The 19882-nt window shown below is 35.9% G+C and overlaps 1 protein-coding gene across 1 annotated transcript; it reads left to right on the forward strand.

Annotated features, from left to right (window-relative positions):
- Positions 1-16: 16 nt before the first annotated feature.
- On the forward strand, positions 17-17048 carry ZNF215 (zinc finger protein 215). The gene is made up of 6 exons (XM_081272658.1): positions 17-240; positions 7795-8355; positions 10820-10902; positions 12547-12679; positions 12992-13087; positions 15722-17048. The coding sequence occupies exons 2-6, from the start codon at positions 8040-8042 to the stop codon at positions 16600-16602; spliced, it is 1509 nt and encodes a 502-aa protein (XP_081128784.1). The 5' UTR covers positions 17-240; positions 7795-8039; the 3' UTR covers positions 16603-17048.
- Positions 17049-19882: the final 2834 nt, after the last annotated feature.

Raw genomic sequence — 19882 nt, forward strand, 5'->3', positions numbered from 1 at the left:
TCTTAATTCCCGCGTGATTACCACCGCCTGCGATACGCACGGGCAGGACGGCGACGTCTGCGAATCTACTAGGATCAGTACAAAGCCTGACTAAAGGGAGCCCTGGATAGATGCGGTGCTGGCAAGTATCTTCCGGAAATCCTGTTTGAGGAGGTCCTGGCGGAACACGCAGTTCTGAGCTCCTTGGCATTTGCCGGCTTCCCACCCCGCCCTCGACGGTCTCTGCCCCGGATCCTGGAGGTGCGCGCGGGCTAACAGGGAATGTAAGCGAAGGCTTCGGAAAGGCTTAAGACATGCGTTAGAGAGCGAGATAAAGGGGGTTCGCAGAGGGAAAAGATTGGCTGGGTTTTAGATCCAGTTCTGCTAAACCAGGGACTCAACTTCACTGCTGGCCCTTTTTCCGGGTCAGTCTTAAGAAACGTAACCTGATAAATAGTTCACCAGTCAGCCGGTTATGGAATAGCTGGTATAGATGCCTCGGGCAAATAGTAACGAGTTTTCTTTTGATTAATTTCATTTTATATTGCAATTCAATCAATCCTAACCACCCCCGATTTCTAAATCTTCCCGGTACCTTACGTATTTTAGACGTTCCGTTTTGGAACCGCCCTCTGTTCTTTACCTGAGCTAATCTCAAGGTTCTTCTTACCTTAAGCTGCCTGCCTTATGACTTGTTCGATTAAAAACGAGACAGACAGTACTGCCTCTTCACAGACAGGTACTACCGTTTCCCCATAATTAGTGGCTGCTCAAGATCCACGAAGCCATAAAATCCATCCAACTTGTTTCACCTGGTTATATAATCCAACCCTCCAGGTTCCTGTCTCCTGCGCGTCCTAGCCCCTCCGTTGCAGTGGTATTGGTTCATTGTCTTTATTGTGAGTTTCAAGGTTATCCTCAGAGTTCTTTGTTCAATAATTTAAGTTTAAACCTAACGGTCTTTGGTTTTGCTTATTCTAGTGTTTGTTGCTTACTGACGGTTTAAGCTGTTCTCAGAAATCGTAAATGCAAGCATATCATCCTCAACATCCTGTCTCTGTAATTTTTTACACTAATTCATTAATTTCTTTTTAACTGATAAATTCCCTTCAGTCCTTTTTGTTGCTTCTTTTCACTTTGCGAGTTGAATATTTAATTCATCTTATTCTTGCTTAATTAATTGTAAGGCTTTTTTTACCATTAGATTTTGATGTGCAAAAGCATTATCTTTAAATTTTATTTTTTTTTTACCATTGTACTTTTGATAGTTAGTTTTAGAAGCAAAACTTTAAATTTCAAAGTAATTTAATTTTTCCAGTTTTCCAATTAATAAGTTAATTCTAAGTTTGCATTAAATAAATGTCTCTACTATTGTCTACTTTTCTATTTATTGAAGATTTTCTTTTCGTAGCCCAGTAATAACTTTTGTAAATGTTCCCATAGGTGCTTCAATAGAAACTTCATTCTATCTGATTTTACATACTTATTAAACTAAGCATATTACTTAGATCTACTGTACTAGCAATTTATGTTATCTATTAGGGATTTAGAACATTGCCTAATCTGTTTCTATTCTATCATTGGTGATTTCATTTCTTGCTTTCTCAGGATTTTGCTATAAATATGCTTCAAGTATGTTGTTTGATACATTTTTCTTTTTGTCTAATGCATTTGTGCTATTCATTTGTGTGTGTGTGTGTGTGTGTGTGTGTGTGTGTTATTGCAGGTGGAACTCAGGACCTTACACATGCTAGGCAAGTGCTTTGTATCCCTAAGCTACATCCCAGCCCTCAATTCATTATATATTTTAATTCACTATATTGCTGCATAATTTTTATTATTATGTATTTGCCTGGTATTTTCTAGATCATTCCTTCCCCACCCTCAGTTTTAGAATTCACTTATTTTGGATATTTCAAGTTTTTATGTGGTTGAGTTTGAATTTTAACCCAGTACATTTATTGTTAGGAATGGGTATCCTTATTATTAGCACCTTGGTTTTTGTTTTCCTTTGTACATATGACATATAGAGTATGTGAGCTTTCTCGCTTCCTCTCTTCCTCTCTCCCTCTCTTTCTCTCTGTTAATTTAAAAAGTACCTAGACTCCTAGTTCATTTGTTTCCTGGTACTTAATTATACCTCTTCAGGACTTTTCTGCCAGCCATAAATTAAATGTGAGAGATCTTCTTTATTCTTTTTTCTCAAGCATTGTGGGGTTTTGTTGGTTGATTGGTTAGGTTGAGTTTTGTTTTTGTTTTTGTTTTTTGAGCTGGATTGTATTTCAAATTTATCTTCTCTATCAGGTGGGACCACAAGTCCTCTAAGCAGCTTTTCACCTACAGAGCACTTGGCTGAGTTAACTGCAACCTTTTTGTATCCTATGTCCTCATGAGGTGGTCGACTAAGTAATGTCATTTTAGAACAGGTAGACAACTTACCATCTAGAAGTTCTTGGTGGCCTGAGACAATATAATTGCACAAACTAAAATCAGTTTTAAGAAGGCCTGATCAGGAAGGTGATGGATGTCAACAAGTGTGGCAGATTTCAGTCTTTCTTAATTATTGGCTTCCGCAGGTGCAAGATGGATTTTTGTTAAAGATTGGAGGTGCTTGGGAATACTCTGGAGGGCTTCATTGCAGGAAGGACTTATTTGGGGGTGGCTGAAGTGATTGCCTGTTGGGTAAGACCAAAAAATGGCCCAGAAAGGACACGATTATCCTCTTCTTCTTAAGCCTTGGCCACCTGGATAGGCTCTTTCAAACCAGAAGACAGTTGCCTCCATCCATGGTTTTCTGCTTATTGTGGGGAATCCATTTGGGAACTTACATTCACAGAGGAGAGGAGGCAGGGGACATTTTATTCAGATTTTTTAAGTTTTTACTTAAGGTCTTTTAAAAAATTTTTTTATTGATCCAGGATACTACATTACTTTTGATTGTAATGTCTCCTCAGGCTCCTCTTGGCTATAACAGTTGTCCAGATCTTTTTTTTTTTTTTAATGACTTTGATAGTTTTGAGTACTGGTCAAATATTGTATAAGCTGCCCATTTGTTGGGATTTGTCTGACCTTTTTCTCATAAGTAGATGTGGTTATGGGTTTGGAGTAGGAAGATCACAGAGGCAAAATGTCGTTTTCATCACATTGTCACGAGTGCATGCTCTCAACATGATTTATTACTGTTGGTGTTAACCAACTGACTAAGGTATAGTATTTGTCAGATTTTTCTACTGTAAATATACTTTTCTCCTATTCCATACTATACTCTTAGGAAGGAAATCACTGTGTATAGCCCACACATAAGAGTTGGAAAAGTTACATTTTATCTCTTGGATGGCTATCTGCAAAAATTATTTGCAATTCTTCTACTTAGAAGATGTATCTTTTCTCCCTCAATTATTCATTCATTAAGTTTTTATTTATAGCATTATGGCTTATGGGTGTTTTTATAGTTTTGAGTTGTAATCCAGTTTTTAATTTCTTGCTCATATAATTCTACTTTGGCCTCTGGGAACTCTTTCATTTAACTGATTTATCTTTGACATACTCCAATAAATGTTTGTGGTTTGTTTTACTTTTGAGCTGCTCTTTATGGCACTTCGAGATGCTCCATTTGCATCTTATATATCCAGTCCGAAATCAGCCATTTCTCCAAGAAGCCCTGGTTCTTATTATCGGAGAACTGTATTAGAAATCAAGATCTGGGGGGCTGGGGATGTGGCTCAAGCCGTAGAGCGCTCACCTGGCATGCGTACAGCCTGGGTTCTATCCTCAGCCCCACATACAAATAAAGACGTTGTGTCCACCGAAAACTAAAAAAAAAAAAAAAATATTAAAAAATTCTCTCTCTCTCTCTCTCTCTCTCTCAAAAAAGAAAAGAAAAGAAAAGAAAGAAACCAAAATCTGGGAAGAGTATCCTTGTTTCTAGGCTTATTCAGCTCCAAGAGAAAGGACATGTGTGTGTTTATACTAGGCTGTATATATACATATATCTGTAAATATTTCTATATATGTAACCATCTTCATCTAAGTTATGCTAATCACAAATTCATAATTATGTCTCCAATTCTAATTAGTTACCTGATGAATCACCCTAGGCTCTATCCCTTGATTATTTGCAAATTCCTACTTAAACATGAAAATGGTCTTCTACCATCTCCTTCCTATTTATTTCCAATATACACATATACTACTATCAGAATTGTTAACCTCCACCCCCGTAGGAAATCTTTATATTAACTAGAATGGAACATTGTATGTTTTCTTTGTCTTTGACCTCATAGATTACACTCATTTCCAAACTTTTAACAGAAAGTCATATTCTCAAATGTGTTCTCACCCTTTTTTTAAGTATAGTGAGTCCTCTCACCCTTCTGGCTGTCTTTTGTAGTTCCCCTATTCTCTAATCTTTTATTTATGTTGAATAATGATCTGTTGAGGTGGGCATTGCCAGGGCAACACTTACATGTGCCAAGAAGAGAGATGAGAATTATTTTAATCCTTATAATTCAATCAGATAGATATTGTTATCCATTGTACAGGTGAGAAAAAAAACTTGAGTTCGAATAATTTGCTCAAGTTTGTACATGTCATAACTAGTACAGCTGGAATTTAAACTCATATTGATATGATTCCAAAGTATGTAGTCTAGTCCTATAGCAAAATTTCTTAATCTTAGAATTATGGTTATTTGGGGCTAGATAATTCTTTGCTATATGGAACTGTCTGATGCATTGGAGGATATTTAATAGAATTCCTGGCTTCGGCCCACTAGCTGACCTAGCTGACAGTAACAACCTACAACTGTGGCAATCAAAACTGTTTCTAGACATTGCCAAATATACCCTGGTGACAAAATCTCCTCTGGTTGAGAACCCCTGGCCTAAAAGATATAATAAAAATGACCCCTTGAATGATAGATTGCATCTGGATTAGGGGAACTATAAATCAAATAAAAAGCTGTATCTGGTCTTCCCTGAATGAAGTCACTCCTATTGTTTGGCAGGTTATTTGAGGCTCAGAGAGTTGTTATAGGAGATTTTGGCTCCTGTGAGTAAGGCTTTTTAGCCAAGGTGCTTCCTGTGTGACCTATGTGAGTCCTATCTCCTTTGTACTTGAGGTGTACTCTTGAGTACTGTCACTGGAAAAAAAAAATCTCTTTTACTCCTCTGCTACCAAGCTTTTACCTTTTGAGTAAATTGGAACTAAATGTGACCTGTGATAACGTTTGTGAGTCTAAATGTTTAGTTGAGCCTAAGACCCCTTGGTGGGCATTGCAGTCTGGCCCCTTGTTAAGTCTAAACAAATGTAAATTACAGTCTGGGAATTCACTTTTTAATTTATCCCTAATAATTAAATGGTTCATGGATTTTTTTCCTAGTATATTTTAATAATTGTGTCAGTGTCTTCATTTCTAGTGCTATTTTGCCAGTTTTTCACTCATATAACTTCATTGGTATTTTTTTAATATTTATTTTTTAGTTGTAGGCACAATAACTTTATTTTATTTATTTATTTTTATGTGGTGCTTAGGATTGAACCCAGGGCCTCCCTAGTGTGAGGTAAGCGCTCTACCTCTGAGCCACAACCCCAGTCCCTCATTGGTATTTTAATAAGAGATTAGGATGACATCTATCTATTCTGAAGCCTTAACCTTAATATCCTGCCTGAAAATTTGTTTTGCTCAGTTTTTTTAACGAATTGTTATCTTCTATAGAATCAATCTAATTTCAATCAAATTATGAGTTTTTTTTAAGATCAAGGTACCATTTCTTTTATCACTTGTTTTGAGATGTCATTTATCTATATTTGTTTCTCTGTCTTGTGGGGTTGTGTTTGAGGGGCAGAGAAAGTGTATTTGCCTTTTTTTTAACCTATATTTTTTCTACTGGTGCATTATAATTATTCTTAATAGTGGAATTTGTTGTTACATATTCACATGTACACACAATAGTTTCATTTCCTAGTATCTCCCTTTTCCTTTTCTACCCTCCTCTCCCTGGTCTGCTTAATTCTTTCTACTGGTCTGTCTTCTGTTTTCACGAAACACCCACTTACCCCCCTGGTTTTTTTTTTTTTTCCTTGTTCCTCTGTAGCTTCCACATAAAAGGTAAAGCATAGGACCCTTGCTTGATTTTCTGAGTTCTACTTATTTCACTTAATTTAATGCTTTAAAGTTTCACCCATTTTTCTAAAAATGATATAATTTCATTCTTTATGGCTGAATAAAACTTAACTATACATATGTACCACATTTTCTTTATCCATTTATTCATTGACAGACACCTAGACTGGTCCAATAATGTGGCTTGTGAAATGTGCTATTATAAACTTGGGTATGCATGTATCACTATAGTATAGCTGGGTTATGTGTGGTTCCATGCCTTTTAGGGAACTTCCGTGCTGATTTCCATAGTTGTTGTACTAATTTATCATCCCAGCAATAATGTGGAAGTATTTCTTTTTCCTCACATTCTCTCATATTTGTTATTTATATTCTTAAAGGCTGCCCTTATAACTGGAGGAAGATGAAATCATAATGTAGTTTTGATTTGCATTTCCCTGATTGTTAAAGATTTTGAACATGTTTATTTGTTGGCCATTTGTATTTCTTCTTTTGAGAAGTAGGTCTGTTTAGTCTGGGCATTTATTGGTTGAGTTATAGGGGGAGTTGCTGTTAAGTTTTTTGAGTTATTTATATATTATGGATGTTAAACCTCTGCTGGAAGAATAGCTTGCAAAGATTTTCTTCCATTCTCTTCATACTCTTGTTTCATTTGCTATACAGAAGCTTTTGGATTTGGTGCCATCCAATTTCCTAATTAAGCTTTAGCAGTCCTTTTGAGAAAATTGTTGCCTGGGCCAGTATATTGGAATGTTGACCCTACATTTTTTTTTCCAGCAGTTGTGAAGTTTCTGGTCTAATTCCTACGTCCTTATCCACTTCAAGTTGACTCTTGTGCAAGTGAGAGATATGGATATAGTTTCATTTTTCTACATATGGATAACCAGTTTTTCTAGCACCATTTGTTAAAAGGATTGTCTTTTCTCCAATGTATGTTTTTGGCACCTTTGTCAAGGATCGAATGAGTATGTCTGTTCCTGAGTCCCTTTTTTGTTCCATTGATACATGTGTCTGTTTTTATGCCAGTACTATGCAGTTTTATAAAGAATGCCATTGATATTTTGATGGAGGTTGTATTGAATCTGTAGATCACTTTTGGTGATATGGCGATTTTAACTATTAATTTTGCCTACCCATGAACGTGGGAGGTCTTTCAATTTCTTTGTTCAGTACTCTATAATTTTTATTGTCGAGGTCTTCCACCTCCTTTGTTAGATTTATTCTTAGGAATTGTATTTATTTTTTTTAGGTTACTGTGAATGAAATTGTTTTCCAGATTTCTTTTTCACTGAATTCATTATTAGTGTATTAATTAATTTTTTTGTATGTTGATTTTTATATATTGATACTTTACTAGCTCTAAAAGTCTTCTGGAGCTTTTATGCATCTTCTAAATATAGGACCATATCTTCTGCAGTGATAATTTGAGTTCTTCCTTTCCTGTTTGTATCCCTTTTATTTTCTTCCATTGATAAATTTCTCAGGCTAAGATTTCAAGTATTATATTAAATAGGAGTTGTGAGAGCAGACATACTCATATTTTCCTATTCTAAGAAAGGAAAACAAAAATGAAAGAGAATCCATAATTTTTTAAGGTAATTTTAAGAATAATTTTTACTTATGCTATTTTACCTTTCAACAACATGCTAATAAATGTTTACTATCTATGGGTCAAATTTCTCTTTTTTCAGTCTCTTGGGAAGCTGATTTCTACACTGAAGCTCCTGGAACTCTTCTTACTGTGATACAACCTGGTTCAAATCATACTGCCTATAGTAACAGGTGCTTAGCCAAACCTAAAAAGTACTGGAATCCTCAGATTTGAACTACAGCAGGCATTCTATTCAGGAAGATTCAGCCTCTTAACAAGTTGGTGGCTATCTTAAAACCCCAAAACTTGACTCTGCATGAAAAAAGTGAGGTCCTAAGAACAGATATGTCTTGGCATCAGGAAACCCTTACTGCTATGGAAACATATGACTCTGAGGAGTCTCGTCAAAAATTCAGACATTTCCAGTATTCAGAAGGGTCTGGACCCCATGAAGCCCTGAGCAAACTCTGGGACCTCTGTCGTCAGTGGCTGAGACCAGAGATTCATTCAAAGGAGCAAATCCTAGAACTTTTGGTGCTGGAACAATTCCGGACAATCCTCCCTGAAGAAGTCAGGGCTTGGATAAATTTACAGCATCCCAAGAACAGCAAAGATGTGGTGACTCTCATAGAAGATGTGATTGAAATACTCAAAGACAAAGGTGAGAATTTAGAAAATTTTAGGTTGAGTAATTGGCCTTCCTGTATTAAGAAAAACTATCTTTTCTGTATCACTCTATTAGGATTTTCTGTTACTCCACTAGCAAGCCTGAACTTTAATCTGTAAGCAATAGAAATAGAGCATTAGAACACAGATTGGGTAGGGGAGTAACACTGTTTTGTTTGCCTTTAAAAAATGTAGCCAGGTACAGTGGTACATACCTGTAATCCCAGTGGCTTGAGAGACTGAGGCAGGAGGATCACAAGTTCAAAGCTGGCCTTGAGCAACTTAGTAAGGCCCCCCTACACAATTTAGCAAGACCCTGTCTCAAAAAAAAGAGTGGGGCGCTGGGGATGAGGCTCAGTGGTTCAATTCTTGGTACCAAAATAAAAGAATGTGGAGCAGGGATTGGCAAAAATATGACCCACGAGCCAAATATTTTTAGAAATGAAATTTTATCGGAACATAACCATGTCCATTTTCCTACATTTTGTCTATGTTGCTTTCATGCTATGGCCTGAGTAATTATAGTAGAGAGTATTGCCTGCAAAACATAAAATATTTCTATCTATTCCTTTAGAATAGGAAATGTATACCAACTTCTCATGAAATGGATAGACCTATAGAACCTGAGTGTTCTGAAAAAAAGGAAAACAAATTGTTGTACTAGATTAGGTATTAGAGAATGCAGATACATTAGCAATACAGAAGAGTTTAAGCCTAAAGAATTACGTCTAGGTAAAATATAAGAGTAGGATAAGGTTTGATATATACTAATGTGCTCTGGCTAGTATGAATGAAATAATGAAATAGTGAATTTTTTTGTGTGTGGAGAAGTTAATGCATTAATGATATGGCGTGTTGAATTTTGTGTGTGGAGAGGATAATACATTTAATTATTGTGATGTGCTAAATTTGAGGTTTCTGTGGGCGATCCACAATTTAAAAGCAGTATGTAGTTAATGCTACAACAAAAAGTATTCAGAAAGATTTGGAAATAGAGCTAAGCTAGAAGTAGGAGAAATACAAATCCTCAGGAAGCATCAATATTTAAGAGCTAGTCCAGATGTAAGTACCAATTACAGTAAGTACAGAGGATAGAGGCCATGTTAAACCTACCATGTTAAGGTCATTAGTAAATTTCAAACTGTGAGAAACTATAAGACAATCCACTTTTCTAAGAGGGCAGAAGTATTTAGAAATTAAAAGAAACTTAAAAAGATGTGTGCCCAGTATTGTGAATATCTGGACCTTATAAGACATGAGCAACTGACTGGATATTTGAAAAGGAATTATTTCCAAGGTCATCGTGGTATTATGGTCCTATTCAGTCATTATCTAGAAAAAAAGATATAAATTAAACTGAGAAAAATAACACACACCAGGTAAACAGGCTAGAAAAGAATAATGAAACAAAGAACCAAGAAAGATTAGTTTTTTGAGCTAAAAAAAAAGTCTTCAAGAAAGAAATGTTCTTTCTGTTGAAATGTTCAACAGTGGTGCAACAAAAAATTCCTATTAAAATAAGTATTGAAGAAAATTTAGTGAAATCGTTAATTATGGAGGAATTTTAAGCTTTAGTTTGAACAGTTTCAGGGGAGTTGGGGTCATAATTTATAGTGGATTGTATTACATTATTATTGCTACTATTGCCAACTCTATTTTTTCAACAATATGTTAAAATAAAATCCATTATCATTACCTAAGACATTTTAACATCAAAATACAGCCCTTGAAATTGAATAAATTTAAAGTTATAACAAACTTACCACATTGTTTCTATTTTTTTCTCATTTCACCCTAAATCAATGAAAACTTCATCTCAGACCAGTAAAACTCTGTAGTCTGACAGTTGAGGATTGCCATATAACTCATGGATCCTGGAGAAACTTTAGTAACCCATGATTCTACTTCTTATCAAAGGGCTAGAGAAGAGAATTAGTTTCATTAAATTGTTTCCTTTAAAGAATCAGTATTTCAAAGTGACCAGACTGCCTCGTCTATGCAGCTTAATAGAAAACAACTCTTAAATAGAATTTTCCTCAGTATGGCGGAGGAGTGATTGATTAAATAAAATATTTTTAGCTCCAAGTGGAATTAGCAGCTTGTGGTAGCTAGGCCTTAGTTAAGTTTTAGTAATGATAGGATCAAAGCTATTTTTTTTTTAAATCTGGTATAAACAAATAAGGTCTGAAAATACTATCTTGGCCCTCTTTGCTCTGATCTAGTAGATCATAACCCTTGATGATATATCAGAATCACTTTTGGAATTTTTCAGAAGTTACAATCAATACTCTTATCCTCTACTCTTGGGGATTCTAATTGCTAGTAGGGCCCAATTATATTTGCAAAGATCTTCAGATGATTCCTATGATTAACATGTTAAAACTACTACTATAATCATTAAACATTACTCCCAGGCAAAACTTCTCTTCCTCCCTAATATTTTCCTTCATCTTCCTCAGATACACCCTTAGAGAACTGTGTCCTTCAAAATGGGAGCACAAGGGAGAACATGGAAGCTGACTCACTAACAGGGAAGCCTCAGGTGAAGTAGGGTTCTACTCTTTGCTAGAAATATATGCTCGGGCTGGGGATGTGGCTCAAGCAGTAGCGCGCTCGCCTGGCATGCATGCGGCCCGGGTTCGATCCTCAGCACCACATACAAACAAAGATGTTGTATCCGCCAAAAACTGAAAAATAAATATTAAAAAAAAAGAGAGACACAAATACCTTTAAAAAAAAAAAGAAATATATGCTCTTTTTAAATGTGACCTGCTTTTACTTTTTATCTTTAAACTTTTTTCAAACATGGTTCTATCCAAGGGCGTTAGTCTCTTATTCTTTCACAGGACATTGGACTGATTTTAGTTGGTGATACACTCTGGAAATATTTTCTTTAGCCTCATATTCTTTGTGCATCTGTTCCCTCAAGAAGATAGATGATAATTAAAGCAAAAGAGCCTAAAATAGAAAGTTTAGGATTAAAAATGAAGGGGGTCCAAGAGTAGAATCCTGAGCAATGTCATTTATTATACAGGAGTAAAAGAAACCTCAAAGGATACTGAAAGCAAAGATACAGAAGAAAATTAGGAAACTATGGAATCACTGAGGGTCAAAGTACTAGAATATTTAAAGGAAAAAATGCTTTTAAAAGTCAGAGTAATACAACCTAGGGGCTGGGATTGTGGTTCAGTGGTAAAGTGGTTGCCTAGCATGTGTAAGGCACTGGGTTTGATTCTCAGTGCCACATATAAATAAATAAATAAAAATTAAAAAAAATACAACCTAAGCAGTGTCTGTTTACTTATCATGGAGAGACTAATGTGCACAGGGACAGAAGCCAGGTTGTGTTGGGTTATGGAAAGAAGAGAAGGTGAAGAATTAGGCAGAATTAATGTAGACAGACTGACTCTGAAGGAGAAAGGAAGAGATTTATTCCATGTGACTAAAGTTGCCAATAATGACAAGGTTGAGGGTGCTAGAGAGACGAGAGTAAATTTATTCACTAACATATATTTGAGAATATGATTGGGAAATAAAACAAAATCTCTACTTTGTGGAGATTACATTCTAGTACAGGTAGCAGGTAAACACAAGCTAGTATAGTATTTCAAATAGTAATAATTTTTACGAAGAATAAAAACAGAATGGGGCCAGGGTTATGGCTCAGTGGTAGAGCACTTACCTAGCATGTGTGAGGCACTGGGTTCGATCCCCGGCACCACATAAAAATAAACAAATAAAATGGAGTGTTAAAAAAAAAAAAACAGGATGGAGTAGAGACAAATCCATTATCAGATAATCTTGTCAGGGTGACATTGAGCTGTGACACCTGAATGATAAGGAATTAGACTACATTTCTCAATTAGAGAAAACATCCCATCTCTTTCAGCAGAGCCTACATTTTTGTTACAAATTTCCCCTTGAATCTGCGTGAAACTCTTCCCATCCTAAACTTTTATATAAATTCTTGGTGCTCTGTAATGTTTTGTTCCATATATATATATATATATATATATATATATATTTTTGATGGATCCTTGCTACAACTTCATATTCATCACTTAGAACCCTAAACGTCCTATTTCTTATATAGTCTGACTTCTTCCCTGTTCTCTCCAAATTCATTCCTTTTGTGGTAATATTTTTTGGGGTAACCTTTGGTTAAAAAGGAACTTAAATGTTTTAGGAACCATTGACATTCAAAGATGTGGTTGTGGAATTCACCAAGGAAGAGTGGGGGCAACTGGACCCTGCTGTAAAGAACCTTTACAGGGATGTGATGCTGGAGAACTATAGGAACCTGCATTCATTGCATAAAGGTGGTTTCTATGTATTTATTTACTCTATTAGTAATCTCTTTTTCTACTGTGAAAAGCTATCGAACTGGTAGAGTCCTTATATTCCTTTGGGTCTGGGTTCAGGTTTCCTAATATCCTTTGGGCTCAGTAGCACATTTTCCTACTCTGTGTGGTTGAAAGTCCTCTTCTATGTACAGCCAGAAATATACAGACATGGTGCTCTTCTGGCCTTCTCCTTCAGCAGCTTAACCTACTGTCTTTTCTTCCCTATAAAAATGTGTTAAGTGTCTATATGTTTTTTGTTGTTGTCATTTTTATTTTTCCTATGCACAGCTCATCCACTTTCCAAACCAGTTGAGATCCCCAAATTGGAGAGTAAGAAAGAAAGATGGATAATGGAGGGAGAAGTCCCAAGAAGGACCATTTGGGGTAAGAACCAGGCAGATATGATATATTTGTAAGAAGCTAGGGTTTATTAAACCTAGAGATAGTGACCTGCCTTTGAATTATTAGCTGGGTGTAATCAAAATTTTTACCTAAAAAAGCATTGTTACCTTTTATTCACAGGTTCTCTTTCCTGTGTGGCAAAATATTGTCATGGGTAGGACCACAACTTCAAGCTGGGTGGCTTGGGACAACCTTTGTGCTGGTTTTCTCACCTATAACTTAAAGGTTAATAATAGTAGCTCCCTCCAGATTACTGTGAGGATTAAATGAGTTGATACTTAGAACATTGCCTGGTACATGGTAACTGCTAAATAAACAACCATTAGTCAACTAACATTGAATGTTATCCTTCCTTTTGAGGAAAATAAAACTTCACTTTATGCTAGAATGACTTTTAGTAATCATCCACTTTTCCTTCTTTGTAAAACTTCTTAATTTGTCCTTTAACTCCAACAACATCATAATCTTTTCTTATTAACACTTTGTAATAGTGTAAAACTATTGTAAGATTATATTAAAGAGGAATATAGTTCAGTCCCCAGAGTTACACAATATTAACATGTTGGTTTGAATTTTTTAAAGCCATTTCTTTGTGATGCAGATCTGTGGTTTCTGAAAATTTCTTTTATTCCTAAAATATGGAACAGTTTTCAAATTTTTTCCAAAATTCAGCAGGAATATATCATTTTATATCCTGTTCTTTTCACCTTTTGTATCATGACCAGTTACCTATTTTACCAAATAAACTATGAAAATGTGTTTTCTGATTAACACTTAACATTCCTTTACACGTTATAATATTTTTAATCATCCCCTACCACCACTATTGGATATTTAGGTTGTACCAGTTTCTCAAGCATTATCTGATGATTTCATAGGATAAAGTTATTACGTGAAACTAATTTTAAAAAATAGGATTGAAAGCAGCTGGGGTTGTGGCTCAGTGGTAGAGCGCTTGCCTAGCATATGTGAGGCCCTGGGTTTGATTCTAAGCACCACATATAAATAAAAATAATAAAAAATAAAAATCATTGGCAACTAATAAACATTAAAAAAAAGGAGTGAAAAAGTTACCTGAAAAATGAGTTGTACAAATATGAGAACAACAAAGATTTATTTAGGGAAATACAATTATGAATGATACTATTAAATACTGCTACAACAATTACTGTTTTAGTTATCTGTGGTTTCTAACAAATAATCCCAAAACAATCATTTTATTCCCATTTTTTTCTAAGTTGAGTTTTTATGTTCCATGTGATGTTGGCTGGGGATGCAATGTCTTGGGGTTCTAATGAGATAGAATGCCCAAAATAGCACATGACATGATTGGAAGTTGATACTGACTGTCCCTGGGAACATAGTTGGTCTGATGGACACAGTACCTATCATGGCTTCTCCTTGAGGTTTGGGCTTCTCTTTGCACAGTGGCCATATTCTCTCAGAGCAAATGTCCTGAGAGGAATCAGAAGCTATCAGTCTTTTAAAGATTAGGTCAACAGGTGGCATAATATCACTTCTACAATCTTCTGTTTGCTAAGCTGACACAGGATCAAGTCTCTACTTGTGTATGAGAAAAGTGGCAAAGAATGTGTAGCTATGTTGTTCTATCATAGTCTGTCCTGTCCACAAGTCATCCATACTCTTCCCCCTTGTAAAATATATGTACTCTTTTCCAAGACCCCAAGAACCTCTTCTTATTATCAGACTTAAAGTTCAGAATCTCATCATCTAAATTGGGTACAGGTTTGAAAGTGGTTCTTCTCTTTTCTCTGAAGATCTGTATATTAAAATGACATGTGGCCAGCCCCCACACACTCAGCATACATTGGTGAGGCAGAGACAGGAAAAATGGATTAAAATCCCATTGTATTCTTAGGCTCCATTCAATAGATTGATTTAATACTCTAGCATCTAGCTTGGCTGTGGTGCAAATGATAATTTCTGATATAAAATTAGATTAATTAGGCTGAGTTGATAAATATTTGTCAAATTTGGCAGTATCACTGGGGCTGATTTGGGATAAAAGTGGAATGTCTGTGGGGTCCCAGAGGGAACATGTAGGGGTTTCTGATCCCTAGAGCATTCCAAATTCAGACAGTAGCTCCTTTCTCAAGATGGCTCCTGGATACAGCAACCTAGGGTTTGGTGAGAGATTAGGTGATATTCAATCCAAAGTGAGGCTGCTATCGCAGCTGGAATTGCCAAGCATTTACACTGGTAAAAGTTTGCTGATACTCTTTCACCTTTACCCTGCAAAAGGGAGACTTTTTCCCCCAGCTATGGCATGTGACCAGGTATTTAATTTCTCTTATTATGTTCTTGACCTAGGTCTTTGAATCTTACAAGATCCCAGCTCTCTCTTGTTGATTTCCAGTGTTCTTCCATGGTCATTCACCTCAAAATACAAATACATGGTAACTTTGATTTTCTTTGTGGAAGAGGACATGAATACTGGGCTCCTCTATTCAATTACCTTCTATAAGTATCCTCACCTCTTATTTACATTCTGCATTTAAGACCAACAATACATACATATACCATTATGTGAATTAGCTTCTCTTTCCTCACTAAGCAGTTTTACTTCTTTTTATCTAATTTTGTATTTCTTTTTAGACATGGAAACTGTTTCAAAAGATCAAGATTCAGTTCCAAAGCAGAGGGCTTCTACAGAAGAATCATCCTATGGAGTAATTATGACAAGGTTTACCAAAAGTGAACATCCTTTCTTAGAAGACTGGAAAAGTGAGGATTGGTTACATGGAATCCAGAAAAATCGGAACATAAGTTTGCTGCAAGAGGCTTCTATTCATAAAACTCTCTGCACAGAGGAGGGAGACTCTGAATGTATTGAAAATAAGAAAAGCTTTAATTCAGTTAACTCTATATGGGATATACAACAGGGAATTCCTATGAGAAAGGGTCTCACAAAAGAACACAAGTTTAAAACTAATTTCAAATCCAATTCAGAATTAGTGGGTAAGAAACATTTAGAATATAATGAATGTGGAAATGCCTTGAATCTAAGTACACATATTATTCAGCCCCCCAAAAGTCACACAACAGTGAATTCCTATGAATGTTATCAATGTGGAAAAGCCTTCAGCCGGACTTCATCCCTCATTCGACATCAGATCATTCACACTGGAGAGAAACCCTATAAATGCAGTGAATGTGGGAGATTGTTCAACCGAAATACAAACCTTATAAAACATAAAAAAATTCATACTAAGGCTAAGATTTATGAAGACAACAAAAGTGGAAAAGCCTTGTGTAAGAGAGAAGACAATAATAAAAACCCAAGACTCCATTCTGGAGACAGTTCCTATGAATGTGTTGACTGTGGAAAATCCTTCAACCGCAGCTCTTCCCTTATTCGACATCAGATGATTCATACAGGAGAGAAACCATTCAAATGTAAGGACTGTAAGAAAACCTTCAACAGACATTCAAACCTTATTAAACACCAAAAACTTCATGCTAGAGATCAATTCTGAAAAGGAAGAAATACTAGAAAACCTTCAGTCAGAGTGTAGAACTCATTCAGCATCCATGAATTTTTGCTAGAGGGAATCCTATGCATATAAGAAAATATTTGTCACAGATTATTCTTTAAATGATGTAACAATATTAAAGAGAAATCTATTTGAGGGATCTTTTCCAGATTCCCAAAATGAAGCCATAAGGGTTCGAAGTTAATACAAAGACTAGTATAGTAATATGTTTTTGATTATTTTGATGTAACCTTCATCTTTCTCTAGTCCATAAGATGTTATCTGTAGCATACTTATGTTCGCCTGATTTATTAATGAAGTATCTATTAGGGAGAAGCCAAGCAATATTGTTGATGATATTCAACATTAAACTGTTGGTCCTTATAAGAAAGTCACACACACATAAAAAGGAGCTTTTGAGAATATATGAAGATAGTTCTAAGGATTAATGAGAACGAGTACAGTGAAAGATTGTTACTTCACCCTTGACAATATCCTTGGCAACTAGAATTTGGAGAAACTTATCAATTGCAATGAGATATGGGTGTAGTTTTGTTCATTTATATGTAGTCTTAATATTTCATTTTTTAAAAAAAGTACTGAGATCTAGCATTGTAGCCTTAGGTCTGTCATTAGTTCCAGACATTTTGAGGTCAATAAAATTGTCCTACTACTATGTGCGCTAGAAATGTATTTACTATAGGGTAGCTCAGGGTCCCAAATTGTTTTTTAAGCCAAGAAGCAGATCTTAATCTACCCAAATGATTACTACTGGAGACATTCCCAATAAATAATGATGCTGGCTTTTTGTCGAAAGTTCTAGACTAATACGAAAGTCAAATCTCCCTCTTATTACCCTCTTACAAGTATTCCCTTACAAAACTATTTGTAATTACATGCAGAGCCCACCCAGTTAATTCAGATAATTTCCTGATCTTAAAATCCTTAATCACATATGTACAAAGATTTTTTAATATATTTTTAAGTTTTTCCAGGATTTTTAAAAAATCCTTCACAGGGTCTAGGGATTAGGGGTCTGGGTATCTTTGGGGAAGAGGAACATTATTCAGCTCCCCACTGCTATGACAAATTACCACAAATTTAGCAACTTAACACAAATGTATCATAGATCTTCAGGATATAAGTCCAACATGGGTCTTAATTGGACTAAACTCAGATGTCAGTAGGCTGTGTTCTTTCTTGGAGATTCTAAAAGAGAATCTCTTTTGCCTGTCCCAAACTTCTAAAGGTACTCAGATTATTTGATCTGTGGCTCTTCCTCCATTTGCACAGCCAGTAGTGTTGCCTTCTTCTTCCATAGTAACATCTTTCCCTGACTAGCTTTCCTCTCCCACTTTTAAGGACCTTCTGAATAAACTAAGGCCCCCAGAAAATCCAAGACAATCTCTTTAAAATCCTCTAATAAATAACTGTAATATCATCTACAACTTTAATTTCCTTTTGCCATGGAATCTAACAGATTCTCAGGTTCTGGGATTAGGACATGGAAATCTCTAGTGTGCTATTATGCTCCTTACCAGAGTACACCTCTGTTATTTGTGCTGACAAACTATCCCAGAATTAAGCCTGAACCCGTGTTTTTCATATTGTTTAAGGGGTAGTAGAATCAAGCTTCAGCAACAGCACAATGCAATTGCTTATCTCCTCTATTATCTGGGTAGAAAAAAATTAGATCCTAAACTCAAAGACCAAAATCAGTGAAGTACTTTAAAACCTAATTATTGTTTTCCTTCTTAAAATTAATGTCTCAAATAGTCTAACTGAAAGATTATGAGCTATTAATAAAATTTACCCAGTAAGACCAGTCCCTGTATTTTTTCAGCATCACATCTATGAACAACATCATCTGAGCAGAGTCCACTGCCACATCCTTGAATGTCATTGTCCCCTAAAATATCAAACATATTTCTGCTAACTGTTAATTCCTCTAAAAATATCAGGAGTTTTGCAAACTGGAACAAGTTGAGAGGAGGAACGAGATGTTGCTCTGACTTTTGATGAGACATTATTTGGAAATCTAATTTTGTGTTATACCATGCAAGACAGACAAAAGCTGATGATAGAGTTAACCACTCTAAAAAATGAGGCTAGAGTAGAATGATTTATGACATAATTAGAAAAAAAATGTATAATATAGCAGAGGGTCAAAATGGTTTAAGGTCTTCAAACTACACATCTTCCCCAACCATAACAAGTATACAAGGATGTTTTGTATATTTCTTTTTTATTGGGTTATATGATAAAATATAATACTTGCATACAATAAAATAGGGAAAGTCATAATAAGTCCCTGAAAGATTTCACAAAGTACAGAATTACTATTGGAGGAGTAAGAAAGTTTCACAGTGATGGACCATAAAAGGTGGATATTGTTTATTTAGATGATAGGAATAGCTATACAAATAATGGGTAAAGAACAAAGTAGATAAATCTTTTAATTGTAAAGGCTATATATGTAGGCTACAGAAAAAAACTTTGAGGAGAAAAGCATTCATCCATCTCCCCACCAATTAGACTCCCTAAGTAAACATTGTTGTTGTTTCTTTCCAGGAAATCTCAACACATGTAAAATATATACGTAGAGAAAATAGAGCAGTGATTGTCTAGACATGAGGGGTGGAAGTGTAACTGTAAGTGGATACAAGGGAACTACTTGTAGTGACGGGTTATCTGAAAACTGGATTGGAACAGTGCACAACTCTATAAGCTTACTAAAATCAACTATATACTGATGATGAATGGACTATATATTCTACCATGCGGCCTGCGCAGTGGTTTCATTAATGAGGTTCTAGGCATAAAGTTAGAAGAGATCGAAATAAAACACACAGACCAGTTACCTTATTTATATTGCTAGGTCCGAGACGGCTCACCCCTCTGGTTCCCACCTCTAGCCGCCCAGCAGGGCAGCGAGGATTACTCAGGGCTAGCAGAGGAGAGAGAGAGCGCGAACACGCCTGGGAGTAGCCCTTTATTGGGGAACAAGAGATTCAGGGGAGAATTCCATCCAATGAAGGTTGAGGGGGGGGCTGCACTCCAAGGTCAGGGTGATTGGGTCCCCGGGGTCAGTGGTCAGGCACACCCCCACCCGGATGGGCTCTCTCATCAGGAAAGGGTCGGGAAAGCTTCGACAGAGCCAAAGCGCCTCAGGCCCTTAACGGGAGTCACCCAATCACGTGTCAAAATGGCTTCCCACAAAATATAAATTGTATGTCATTGAGGCTGTTAAGAAATAGACATTCATATATCTGTGTATTAAACT

Source organism: Spermophilus citellus (assembly GCF_964194105.1).
Source record: "Spermophilus citellus genome assembly, chromosome: 2".
Taxonomy (NCBI): Eukaryota; Metazoa; Chordata; class Mammalia; order Rodentia; family Sciuridae; genus Spermophilus; species Spermophilus citellus.

Coding starts and splice junctions, on each gene's coding strand:
- ZNF215 (XM_081272658.1), top strand. CDS start 8,040: ATGTCTTGGCATCAGGAAACCCTTACTGCTATGGAAACATATGACTCT. Junction 10,903..12,546: donor CACTAACAGGGAAGCCTCAG/GTGAAGTAGGGT, acceptor TAAATGTTTTAG/GAACCATTGACATTCAAAGA. Junction 13,088..15,721: donor CCCAAGAAGGACCATTTGGG/GTAAGAACCAGG, acceptor ATTTCTTTTTAG/ACATGGAAACTGTTTCAAAA.